Source organism: Sporisorium graminicola, chromosome SGRAM_10 (genome assembly GCF_005498985.1).
Source record: "Sporisorium graminicola strain CBS 10092 chromosome SGRAM_10, whole genome shotgun sequence".
Lineage (NCBI taxonomy): Eukaryota > Fungi > Basidiomycota > Ustilaginomycetes > Ustilaginales > Ustilaginaceae > Sporisorium > Sporisorium graminicola.
The window spans coordinates 157,196-169,340 of NC_043720.1; the positions used below are offsets into that span (position 1 = coordinate 157,196).

Genomic DNA, 12,145 nt, shown 5'->3' on the forward strand with positions numbered 1-12,145 from the left:
TTTCTCTCCATTCTGGTTTTATCCTTTCATCACGATGCATTCACTTCATGTTCCCCGTTACACTCACTTGCACGCACACGCACGCGCACACACACACTCGTTTTTCTGTTCTGCAATGCACGCCCTGGTTTGTTTCCATTCGATCCTCTCTCGTCGTGCCCAACTTTAGAAGAATGTGTTCAGCGCCAGCCGCCCCTCAACTCCGCCAGCCTCGTCGCCAGCTCGTCCCACCTGCCCCGCTCGTCGCTTTCGCTCGCCAAATCAAACGCCCTCATGCCATTCGGTGCACCCTCCCTCCCTTCGGCCTCGGCCAACCGCTTCAACTCTGCCAACACTCTCTTCCCGCCACCTTGACGCTCGGGTTCGAATGAAGCATACACGACGAGCCCGCAACTCAGCCGGATCTTGCCCAGCTCGGCGAGCGTGATCTCCTCCTCCGACCGCGGCAGCGCGACTTCAACGTGGCAGTCGCACGCCAGGGCCCGCGAGAGCGCGAACCGCCCCGTGGGCTGCGTGTACTCCAGGATGCGCCGCGCGTCAAAGTCGCCGATCGCACCCAGGCTGGTTGCGAGCGACGAGATGGACGCGCTCAGGTCATGCGCTTCCGACCCGGGCACGATCAGGTGCACGACGAATAGTGGCGAGACAGTGGTCAGCAGCGTGCGGAGTCCTGTGATGGAGGCAGGGTCGGTGCGCGAGAAGCCGGGTGAGAGCGTGAGCGAGAGACTGGGTCGAAGACGTGCAGCAGTAGAGGGTTGCTTGGCGGTGCTAGATCGACGACGTGCGATATCGTCGTCGTCGTCATCGTCTTTGGAGGATCGGTCGGTGGAGGAGGATGTGGAGAGGTAGGTATAGAGGAGGTATGCCAGTGAGGCAGCCGAGATGAGCCCACCTGCGACGGCTAACGGGTTTACCCGAGCTTTTCCTCCTTTGTTGCTGCTACCGTTGCCGCCAGCGGCAGCCGTCTTGGCGTTAGTGGCCGCCTGAGCTGTAGAAGGTGCAGTTGGGTTTGGTGTGGCCTTGTGCTTCAACAACCCCATCCGTCGTCGAAGATGCATACCAGTCCATGTGTCGCCCTTGCCCACTAGTTGTTTCGGCGATACTCCCCTCCTCTCCCACTCCTCCCAATCCACGCCTTGCTCGCCCCCCGCTCTCCTACCCAACAACGACCCGAACGAAGCATACACCTGCACCATGGCCCTCTGCCTCCACTCGGGCCTCAACAGCATCACCAATACCGCCGCACCCACTAACTTCTTCGCCGCCCTCATCAGTGGCGCCTCGGCCTTTCTGCCCCCCTTACCCTCCTTACTCCTCCTCCTTTTTTCCTCCTCCAGCTGCACCGCGCTCAACCGTCTAGCATCCAGATTCCTCCAAAAGTCATCCTCCGCACCCTCGCCCGTTCCCGCACCACTGCCTCCCACACTCAACGCCCTCCCCACCTCGCGCCACACAAGACTCATCCTCCATCGCAACCTGCGGTTGAACGCGAGGATGCGTAGCACGAACAGATACGTCAACGTCCGCAGCAGGTCGCGTTTGCGTCGTCGCGAGTGCACGTGCTGTGGGGTGGCGCTGCGGTTGAGGCGGAACGTAGCTTCTGGTGTAGGTGGGTTGTAGGCTGGGTAGCCGAAGAAGGGGTTGTTGGCGTTGTAGGGGGAGACGAGGCCGTCGCGGGCCGAGCGACGGGTGCGGTGCGAGAGCAGCGTGTGCGCAACGTGCTGCAGTGGAGGCTCGTCGAGGTGGTCCACCTGAAGCCGCGGCGAGGAAGGTTCGATGTACATGATGGTGCCGCCGGACGCTTCGACCTCGTCCGCGTCCGCGTCTTGCGTCTCTGGAGCGGACTGCGAGTCTTTCGACGTAAAGCGAGTCTCGGAGAATCGACGCAGTCGGTTGAGCAGCCCGCCGCCGCCCACAGCAGCGTTCGTGGCAGTAGGAGGTAGCTCGCCGTCTTTGCCACTGGCATCGGACTCCTCGCTTTCCGACGGCAGCACCGCCTCTTCATCCTCCTGCGGCAAGTATAGCGTAAAATTGCTCGTGGCCCCCACCCTTCTCTGCGGAGAGGCAGAGCGGTCGCGCGCGGCGGAAAAGCGTACGTGTCGGTCCGGATTCTTCGAGCGGGCCACTCTAGGACTGAGGGGCCCTGCGGGCGTGGCACTGGGCGTGACGAACGGCGATGCACCCACACTCACGCTGAGCCCGACCGCTCTTCCATCCACGATCCTTGGTTCGGAGCCTGGTCGAGACCAACCTGCCGAATGAGCGTTCTCTGCAGCACTCGAAAGATCGCCTCTAGACATCTGGAGGTGCTTGAGCTTGCGTGCTGCGCTGGGAGTCATCTTGAGACCTCCAGCAGCATTGGAATCGGCGCCATGGCCACGAGGCGTGGAGGGCTCGCTGTGTCGCGGGGTGATGGGCCGGCTCGCCCAGGGCGTGGAGTCGGCGCTGTAAAACACTTCGTAGATGCTTTCGTACGAGTTGGTGCGGCTCATTTTGCGAGGTGCGCCCGGACTATGCGGTGGTGTAGAAGCGGCCGAGGTTGCCACCGAAGCACGTCTGGGACGGCCGTATTTGCGAAGAACATCGTTGGTCGAGCTTTCGACGGCGACATCGAGCTGTCCGCCGTAGCAGGCTGGGATATTTTGCGGATCAAAGTGTTCCCTCAGTTCATCGTACGAAGGGAAAAAAATCTTGGCAAGTGCTTGCTGCGGCAAGACGCGTTTGATGACGGCCCACATGCCGGAGTGGATCCAGCCGTAGTTGAGGACGTAGACGGCACCGACCATACCAGGCACATGGTTCTTAAGCAGATCCAGGAGGAAAGGCAGGAGCTCGAGCTCTAGGTTGGCCATTCCGCTCGAGGCGAGGTCGATCGCGATGGATGCTTGAAGGACCGTATCTTGCTCTCTCTTGGCTTGATTGGAGGTGCTGATGCTGTTGCGATAGAGATCGGCGACATATCTACGCATGATCTCCATGCAGGCTACTATGTATTCCTTGAGCTGATCCAGCGTGTTTTCCGCAGTCCTTTCTACACTTCGCAGGTTGATGATGCCACACGGTCTTCCATACAGATCGACAAAGTTGCTGTTGACCCAGAAGAGCGGTGGATTTGGCGGCGGCGGTGTGACATAGAGCGGATTCAGTGAGGACAGTGACAAGAGATCCAAGTCGGTCCTCATACGCCACAGGACAGTGGCATTGAGCAGGGCGAGGGCTTGCTGCTCATCGTACCTCGAACGTCGATAGAATCGGAAGAGGTTGGCAAAGTCGGAGAGGTAGACGAGGACGCGAGCTTTACCCTCTTCGTTGAGGTCGAGTTGAGAAGCGGATTCGTCTAGGATTTGTTGCTTTGCGAGTTTTTGCAGCTGTTCGACTGCAGGGTAATTGGATTGGTACTTGGCGACGAGATCGAGATGCTTCTCGTGAACAGCGCGTGCGTTTTTGCTTTTGAGCTCTTGCACCGACGGCATTGCGAGGAGAGACGACGGCGAGGGCGTGTGCACCACCCGGCACCAGCTGTTTCAGAGGGTTGATCGAGGTTATGCAGGAGAAATCTAAGAGAATGATGGAGGATTGCAAGGTGGTGGTGGTAACGTAGACGAAAGCAGAAATCTCAGAAAGGCGATTTGGTCGTGAAAGCAGGAAAAGTCGTGAGAAACGCGCTCGCTCACGGTCCATCCGCCCGCCGCGTCCACTAAATTAAGATTTCAACCGAGAACTCGCCGTTTGCGGAGAACGAGAGAGACTAACATGCGCGTGACCGACGGCAATCAAACATTAATCACAAAGCGCAATTCACGCAAATATGACCCGCTCGGGTACGGTGTTGTGTCGTTCTTCGCTGCTTTCCGACACCATCTCAGACCCTTTGCGTCCCTGCTTTCCTTTCTTGCAACAGCGACCGACCGACGTTCAAAAGCACGTGCACAACCATGTCGTTCAGCTCGTCATCTTCTCCACTCGACTTTGGCCTCGCAGGTGTCCACGTTCTCGTTTCCGGTGCTTCGGGGGGTAAGTTGACACCGGCTATGCACATCTTTGTCGTCCTGGTCGCTCAGACCTAACTTGCTGAACTCTTCAACTCCACAAATGGCAGGCATCGGCTTCGAGACGGCCAAGACCTTTCTTGCTGCAGGTGCAAAAGTAACCGCACATTACAACACCACGCCTCGCGATCTCGCTACGACGCCCGACCTCGTTGCTCTTCAAGCAGATGTGACGATCGAATCCGCTATCGAGCGCCTGTTTGCTGAAGCTGAATCCAGGCAAGGCGTTCCCGTTCAGGTGCTCGTCGTCAACCACGGCATCTGGCCTGTCCAGCCCGTTGCGCTGTCCGACATGACCCTCTCACAATGGCGCAACACCCACGCTGTCAACCTCGATGGCGCCTTCCTCCTCGTCCGCTCCTTCCTGTCCAACTTGAAGGACAGACCTGCCGCCATCACCGACCCAGTCTCCATCTGCTTCATCGGTAGCACTGCCGGCAAGTTCGGAGAACATGATCACGGAGATTACGCTTCAACAAAATCCGCTCTGATGTATGGACTGGTCCCGACGCTCAAAAACGAGATTGTGCGCGTCGCCCCGCGTGGGAGAGTCAACTCGGTCAACCCAGGCTGGGTTTATACTGCAATGGCCGAGGAGACGATTAAGGACGACAAAGTGAGAGCTAGGGCGCTGGCAAGCACTCCGCTCCAGAAAGTCGCCATGCCAGCCGACATCGCACGCCAGGTTCTTGTCCTCTCCAGCCCAACTCTCAGCGGCCACGTCACCGGCGTCAATCTGCAGGTCGACGGCGGTATGGAGGGGCGTTGCCTCTATCCCCCTCCTGCCTGAGACAAACTGAGCTGGCAAATAGTTCGAGGCTTGATTCGGTCTTTAGATGCTGACAGTAAGAGCCACGCAATAGACAGATCGTTTCGACCTTACTCGAGTGCAGCAAGCGGAGTGGCCACCGTCGCCGGAGCGGCATCGCCCGTGGTCTGGTCCGAGTTCTTTGCAAACACGAACAAGATTCTGCCTGCTTCGACGGCGTCGATACGGAAGTTGTTCCGCTCAAATCCGAAAGCCGCTTCGCCATCCACGTCTTCCTCCTCCTCGTCAGGGCTTTGGGAAAGGAACAGATCGTCGCCTCGCTCCTTCATATCGCTACTCCACTCGTCTTCCGCCTCAGCCTTGATGCCTTGGGGTCGACCTTGAGCAGGGTTGCTTTTTTTGCGACCACTGCGGATCATCGCTGCCACAATCTCGTCCTCGGGGAATCCGTCGGGATGCTTCACACAGTCATAGTGCGCCCATTTGTACAGCGCCAGCAGCTTCTTGCGTCGCTCCAGCTTGTCCTGCGCCGCTTTGTCCACCACGTGTTGCGATGCAGCCACGAATCCTGGCAGCTCTTCTTCCTCTTCGCTCTTGATCGAACTTTGGCTGTCGGCCAACGTACTCAACCCCGTTTGACCGGGCTGATTCAAGTTGGCACTGCCGCCCTTGCCATCGCAGTCGCAGAGCAGTTGACGGTGGCTGATGCACGTCGAATCCAGATGCAACGTGAAAATGTCGCGTAGCTCCTCTTGGGAAAACGTGTCCGACGCCGTTTTTTTCTCTGCATTCATGAGCGAGTCGGACAGGCCCAGCTTCGAGATCTGTCGCTGGTAGATCTTCTCATCCATGGTGCCAGAGAGCAACAGCCGGTAGATGTAGCAGGACTTCTTCTGTCCGTCTCGATGGATACGCGCCATAGCCTGAAGATCCGTGGACGGGTTCCAGTCCGAATCGATCAGCACGAGTCGGTTTGCGCCAATCAGGTTCAGACCCACGCCACCACTCTTTGCAGAAAGAAGAAAGACAAACGAATTGTCGACACCCTCGCGGTTGAATTGATTGACCATGGCCATCCTCTCGTCCTGCGGCGTCTTGCCGTCGAGCCGAAGGTACGGATAGCGCTTCTTGCGCATCATGGCCTCGACAATGTCGAGCGTGCTGGTGAAATTGGAAACCAGCACTACCTTGTCGTTGGTCTGTGCCCTGACCGTCTGAAGCAGGTTCATGACGCAGATGAGTTTGCCGCCGAACCTCGCCTCGTTGCGCACAAAGTTAGGCGGGAAGAAGCGCGTGAGGTCGCCGACGAGCGCCTTGGTGGGACTGTCTGCTGTCGATTCCGTGTCCTTGAGCAGCAGCTCTGGCGTGTTGCACAGCTTTCGCAGCACGCCGATCTGCAAAAGACCGTTGCCGGCTTCCCCGCGTAGCAGCGAGCGCACGTCGCTCGAACCAAGGATAGACTGGTAGATGCGAATCTGCTCCTGACTTGGGCTGCAAAAGAGCACCATCTCCTTTTTGGGCGGTAAAAACTTGCTGAGGATATCGGCGGTGCGACGGAGAATGACGTCTTTGGTGATGGTCATGAGCGCGTTGAGGCGTGCCTGGCCTGTGGCTTTGGTCTGCTTAGAACAGTGCTTGGCACGGGAACGCAGGATGGGCTCCTCGAACATGGCCTTGAACGCCTCAGGGTTGACAAGCAAGCCTGGCACAACAAAGTCGATCATGGCGTAGAGCTCGGAGAGATTGTTCTGGATGGGCGTGCCAGAGAGGATGATCTTGCGTTTGGTGGAGAGCTCGTCAAACATTTGGGTGGTCTGGGCATCCTTGGATTTGAGCCTGTGACCCTCGTCGCAGACGATCAAGTCGATGGCCGGTTGCGCTGTCTTGACAATATCGATACAACTTCTGAGCTTTTCGTAGCCGATGACGAGGACGTGGTAGGCCTTGGATCGGACAAAGCGCTCGACATCTTCGCGGCCGCGACCCTCGTCGATGCAGAGCACGTTAAGCGAATTGGTGCCGATCCACTTGCGGAACTCGCGCTTCCAGTTCTTGACGAGCGTGAGCGGACAGACGATCATGGCACGTTCGATGGTGCATGACTTGGACGTGTAGTAGCAGGATTGCTTCATGAGCGTGAGGACGAGAGCGATGGTCTGGAGTGTCTTGCCAAGGCCCATCTCGTCTGCTAGGATGGCGCCTTGACCCTTTTCGCCGTCGGCATGCATGCCCATGACGCGCTCGTAGAGGAACTTGACGCCTTCGACCTGATGAGGGCGCAAGGCCTTGGTGAGCTGTGGATCGAGCACGACGTCGACGACGGGACGGCCTTTGGGGTTGTATCGCCGTTGGTGGCTCTCGTCAGGCCGTTTCATGACGATGGCACCTGGTTCGTCTGGGTCGAATCGAGGATGGGCCTTCTTGCCTTGACCCGGGTTGATGAGCCCGCTGACGTGAGAAGATGGGCTTACAGAGCGCGATCCGGTCGAGTCGTCGTTGAGGTCTTTGCGGAGGAGCTTCGGAGCTGGCTTGCCGTAGAAGGTTTCTGCTCGAGCGGGCGCGATCTGATTGATATCGACAGGCTTGATGGCAGAGCGTTTGACGGGTGCTACAAAGGGTTTTGGAGTGCGTATAGCTGTGGGCGCTGGACCCTTCTTGACGGGCGAGAGTTCACCGCGGGTGAATGCGATCATATCACGATACTCGGCATGGTCAATCTCGCGATCAATTTCGATCTCTTTGCCACCGAGCGCCAACTCGTCGCCCGAGGAGAGACGGCTGAATGAGAAGCGAGCCGAGCTGACGAGCTCTTTACCTGTTTCGGAGCAGATGAGACTGCACCGTTCGCCTGCATCCTTGACGACGAGGATGGCATCGCCGTCCCAGGTCTTGTGCTTCTTTTGCTGTGGCTTCCTCCACGTGCACAGATAGAATGGACCGTTTCGACTGGATGGGCCAGGTGCAGCGTTTTCGGTGCCGGGTGGCGCAGAAACAGCGGCGCCCTGATTGGACGATGAGTTGCGAGCGAGGAGAAATGCATGCGAAGGTGGAGTGTCGTTCCCACCGACGGTGCCGATGGGTAGAGGCTCGGAGTGGTCGTCTTCGCCGATGTGTTGGGATGGAAGAACGAGTCTAGCCCTTTTCGTTGGAGTGGCGGTGTCGATGCTGGAAACCGCACCTGCTCGAGATGGCGAAGCAAAGGACGCACTGGCAAGGGTAGAAGGAACGGCTCGTTTTAGACCGAGAGTGCCTCTGGGCCGAGCTGGTTTTGGTTGAGCTGATGCTTCAGCGATGGGATCCATGATCGTCCGAGCGGAGGTGCTACTGCCTTTGTTGCTGCCGCTATTGAGATCATGGAAGTGATGACGACGGCGACGCTGACCGGCTGCGCATCAGAGTGGTTTCCGACGAGAATGGGAATGAGTGTTGCTCTTCTCAGACCAAAAAATAGTCAAAAGTGTCAGACTTCGACTCAGCCCAGAGCCGTCGAGTAGAGGTCCAGGTGTTGCTTTCATTTCGAATGGGGAGGCAAAGAAAAAGTGGGCACGCCGCTTTACGCGACGCGTGATTTCGAAATACAAATTGGGACCATTCGCCTGAGATCGGCAGCACGAACACACAGCGAATCTTCTTGGGACGTGACCGTTTTAGCTTTCTCAAAAGCTGCTAACCGGCAAGTTGTCAAGTCATTGTACGAAGAGTGTCTCCAATTCGAGTCAGGCCAGTCTGTGTAGAAAATGTTGATCGGCATGGGCTGTGAACTAAAGTGCAGTGCCAATCACAGGCCCGCACGAAGCTTTTTCATTACACGGGGAAAAATTCGCAGTGGAAAAGATGGTCATGTAATTCGCCGTAAAACTCTGGGGAAGCAGCGCCACCAACAACGACACCAATACGGCCGTAGCCCTTCAAAGACCCTTCAAGGGAATCAAATGGTCAAGATCCGACCTAGGGCATGACAACGCAAGCAAGGGATTCCACCGAGAACGAGTGCAGCGTACGGCAACAAGCCTTGTTTGTTGCTCGCAACTATCAAGACGGACCGCACCGTTGATTCTGCAAACGCAAGCGAGCGGAATGATCTGCAAAACAACTTCCTGGCCCAGCCAGCGCGAGCCGAGGGGGCCAGCAAAACTCGCAGCTCTGCGGCCAAAAATAGGCATGTCTGCTGCAAGGAAGGTGGAATATTTGGACTGTAGCGACGGCACCAGCTCCAATGGCATGCCGAGCTACGTCACGGCACAGCCCTCTTCCTTCACTGGAGCCTCTCTCCGGCACCAACTCCACTGCCCGCGTGCACGCTCGTCCTTCGCTGCGGCTGCGGCTCGTATGAGCGTGCACGCACGAGAGCTTGGCGTTATTCTTGGTATTGATGCCGAGAACCTTACCGGCAGGGAGGCTCGCAACACGGAGAACGAAACACAATGTGTGATAGTGTGCGCAAGCCAAAACCCGGACTGTTCGACGAACCGAAAGGATCGGCAGGTTGACCGGCCGATTGAGGGTGCATGAGCACCAAACCGACATCCTGTTGTCCGGTGCTTGTGCGTTGCGGGTCACATTCGAGGAGACGGAATGAACGGCGACTTAGGGGACTTGGTCGACATGGACGGGCCGAGCTGCGTGCCTGCTGAGGCGCCGTGTGTTGTGCAGAACAGTGGCAGCGATCTGTCTAACCTGTTGTCTACCATGAACCTGATCGACAGAACGGGTAGAAAAGGGCACAGACAGGTCTAGACAGCGGGGAGACGAAAAGAGCGTGATCCGCGGTGTTTGAGCAGTGTGAGGGAGGACGAGGGCGAGTCGACATGCACGTTGACATTGGCTCGCAATCAAAATACACTGCTCAATTGCCGTTCAATCAAAAATCAAAAAATAGAAACTCGAAAATCCCAAATCGGAGTCTGGCGCCCGTGTACCAGAGGGTAATCGTCATCGCATTCGCATTCGCATTCGCATCGAGACTTTCTTCGGCATTTCAACTTCCGTTTGTGCTGCTTGCTGCCGTAGCCAACTGAAAAATGGGACGCGGCCAGTGCGCTGTGTAAAAAGGTGGAGGACCATCCGAGAGCAAGGGAGAGCCATCCAGCTTCGGTTGCGTCACAGCTGTCGGCCCTCAGTCAAAGCGGCACTTGATCCGCCTGTGAGGTGACTGTTGCTGCTGCTGGCTTACGCTCTCTGCTCACTTTCCTCTGTCCTTACGCCCGACCGTATGGGCATTCCTGTTGAAGCATTCTCGCCGTCGCCCATCCTCCGCTTTATTCAGTCGCCTTCTCCATCCACCGTCCATCTTTCTTCCCCATCACCATCATCACCCTGAACCATCATACCCCTATATCAGGCTAGCTTCCTACTTCTACGCTCGCCCCAAACTCGGTTTCAACTCACACCACCGTATTAACACACGTACGTCCGTCGACGTCACCGCATCCGCAATGGCCGACGCACAATCCACCGTCACCAGGGCGACCTCGCTCAGCAGAAAGTCCACCGTTGCCAGCCGCAACGCTTCTCTCATCAAGAAGAACACCGGCCCTCACGAGCTTCGTCCTTCCGACATTCTCATCGAGCGTTTCACTGGTAAGTACAATTCCCCCCTCTTAGGGCCATTTACCCCTTGTCATCCTCGCACTAGGTGTAGACGGGCACAATTGGCAATGGCTTTATTTCAGAGAAAGTTCATTCAATTTGGCGCTGGACGAAAATTGACACAGACTTGCACTTTGTTTTCTCAATTGCTCAGGTTGGAAGCACATCACCAAGCAGCTTATTAGCTACTTTGAGGGTATCGCCGACATCGAGTACAACACAGCCAAGGAGCTAACCAAGCTTGGCGGTGTCATCCAGGTTCCCTTCCGCGAGGGTAATCAGTTCCTCGGTGAGGACGGTATCCAGGACATCTACTACGGTATCCGCGACAAGACCCGCGTCATCGCTGATCACCACGCCAACCTTGCCAAGACGGTCGAGGGATCTATCGTCCAGCACCTCCAGAAGCTCCGCTCTGAGATCAAAGCCCACATCAAGAATGTCCAGCAGGACACTGGCAAGCTCGCCAACTCGGTCGCCAAGGAGCGCGAGATGTCCACCAAGATGATCACCGAGCTCGCCCGCTCCATCACTCTCCTCAAGAACACCCCCATGAGCGTCACCGCCCGCGAGGACCCTTTCGCTGCCAACCAGCAGGTCTTCCGCCAGCTCCAGCGTCAGGTCAACGAGGAAAACGCTCTCCAGAAGTCCATTATTATCATGCAGCAGAACTCGGCCCACTTCGAGGAGGGCATCGTTCGCAGCATCCAGAGCGCTTGGCAGACCTTCGACGAGTGGTCCGGCCGCATGTCGGCCCAGGTCCAGGACACGTGGCTCAGCCTCGGCGTCCAGATGCGCTCCCTCCAGCCCAACTCCGAGTGGATCGCCTTTGCGGCCCGCTCCGACCACCTTCTGGACCCCGACACTCCTCTGCGCAACCCCGAGACCATCGACTACCCCGGGAAGGACGACCCTTCGGTCATCCCCGTCCACCAGGGCATCCTCGAGCGCAAGAAGCGTTTCACCAAGACCTACAAGGAGTCCTTCTACATCCTCACCCCCGCCGGTTACCTCCACGAGCACGGTTCTTCCGACCCCACCAAGCACCCTCAACCCGAACTCTCGCTCTTCCTGCCTGAATGCACCCTCGGACCTCCCTCGACCATGGCCGCTAAGAGCCACAAGTTCCACATCGAGGGCCGCAAGGTCACGGGCAACCAGTCGGCCGTGCCGTCCAAGGGTCTCGCCAGCCTCGGCATGGGTCGCGAACATGCTTACACCTTCCGCGCTCGCAGCCACGAGGAGATGATGGAGTGGTGGAACGACATCAAGCAGCTCTCCAAGGTCTACCTCACCACCTCGGAGCAGATGGACCGCTCCGGTATCGTCCCCGCCGCCGTCCGTGCCGCCGGTTACCGCTCCGAGGAGGAGGACGAGGAGGAAGAGGAGGACGGAAGCTCCATCGAGGAGGAAGATGAGGAGTACGAGGAAGCTGCTGACGAGAACGACCCTCACGCCGCCCCCGCTATCTCCGGCGCCTCGCATGGCGCTGCTGCTACCGGCACCTCGGCCTCGGCTACCAAGGAGGAGGAGGTCCCCGCCTACACTGGTGGTGCCGCCTCCCAGGGCGAGGTGGGAGCCAACGGCTACCTTCTCGAGAAGAAGGGCGAGTCCGCTCAGGCAGGTGAGCCTTCCCAGGACGGCTTGAACCGTAGCGCCTCGTCGGCTGGCAAGGAGAAGGCCGCCGAGACTGAGGCTAAGGAGGCATAAATAAGCAGTCTTCAACGACACCGACTGG

At 57.8% G+C, this 12,145-nt stretch overlaps 4 protein-coding genes across 4 annotated transcripts; 2 read left to right on the top strand and 2 right to left on the bottom strand.

The window, feature by feature from the left end:
- Positions 1–179: 179 nt before the first annotated feature.
- Positions 180–3,473, bottom strand: EX895_001117 (uncharacterized protein; the record flags this gene model as incomplete). The annotated part of the gene is made up of 1 exon (XM_029881717.1): positions 180–3,473. The coding sequence occupies one exon, from the start codon at positions 3,471–3,473 to the stop codon at positions 180–182; it is 3,294 nt and encodes a 1,097-aa protein (XP_029741805.1).
- Positions 3,474–3,935: 462 nt separating this feature from the next.
- EX895_001118 (uncharacterized protein) lies at positions 3,936–4,839 on the top strand (the record flags this gene model as incomplete). Its single annotated transcript, XM_029881718.1, has 2 exons — positions 3,936–4,014; positions 4,100–4,839. The coding sequence occupies 2 exons, from the start codon at positions 3,936–3,938 to the stop codon at positions 4,837–4,839; spliced, it is 819 nt and encodes a 272-aa protein (XP_029741806.1).
- Positions 4,840–4,928: 89 nt separating this feature from the next.
- On the bottom strand, positions 4,929–8,120 carry EX895_001119 (uncharacterized protein; the record flags this gene model as incomplete). The annotated part of the gene is made up of 1 exon (XM_029881719.1): positions 4,929–8,120. The coding sequence occupies one exon, from the start codon at positions 8,118–8,120 to the stop codon at positions 4,929–4,931; it is 3,192 nt and encodes a 1,063-aa protein (XP_029741807.1).
- A 2,133-nt stretch (positions 8,121–10,253) lies between these two features.
- EX895_001120 (uncharacterized protein) lies at positions 10,254–12,117 on the top strand (the record flags this gene model as incomplete). Its single annotated transcript, XM_029881720.1, has 2 exons — positions 10,254–10,398; positions 10,562–12,117. 2 exons carry the CDS (start codon positions 10,254–10,256, stop codon positions 12,115–12,117), a joined length of 1,701 nt encoding a protein of 566 aa, XP_029741808.1.
- Between the last annotated feature and the right edge of the window lie 28 nt (positions 12,118–12,145).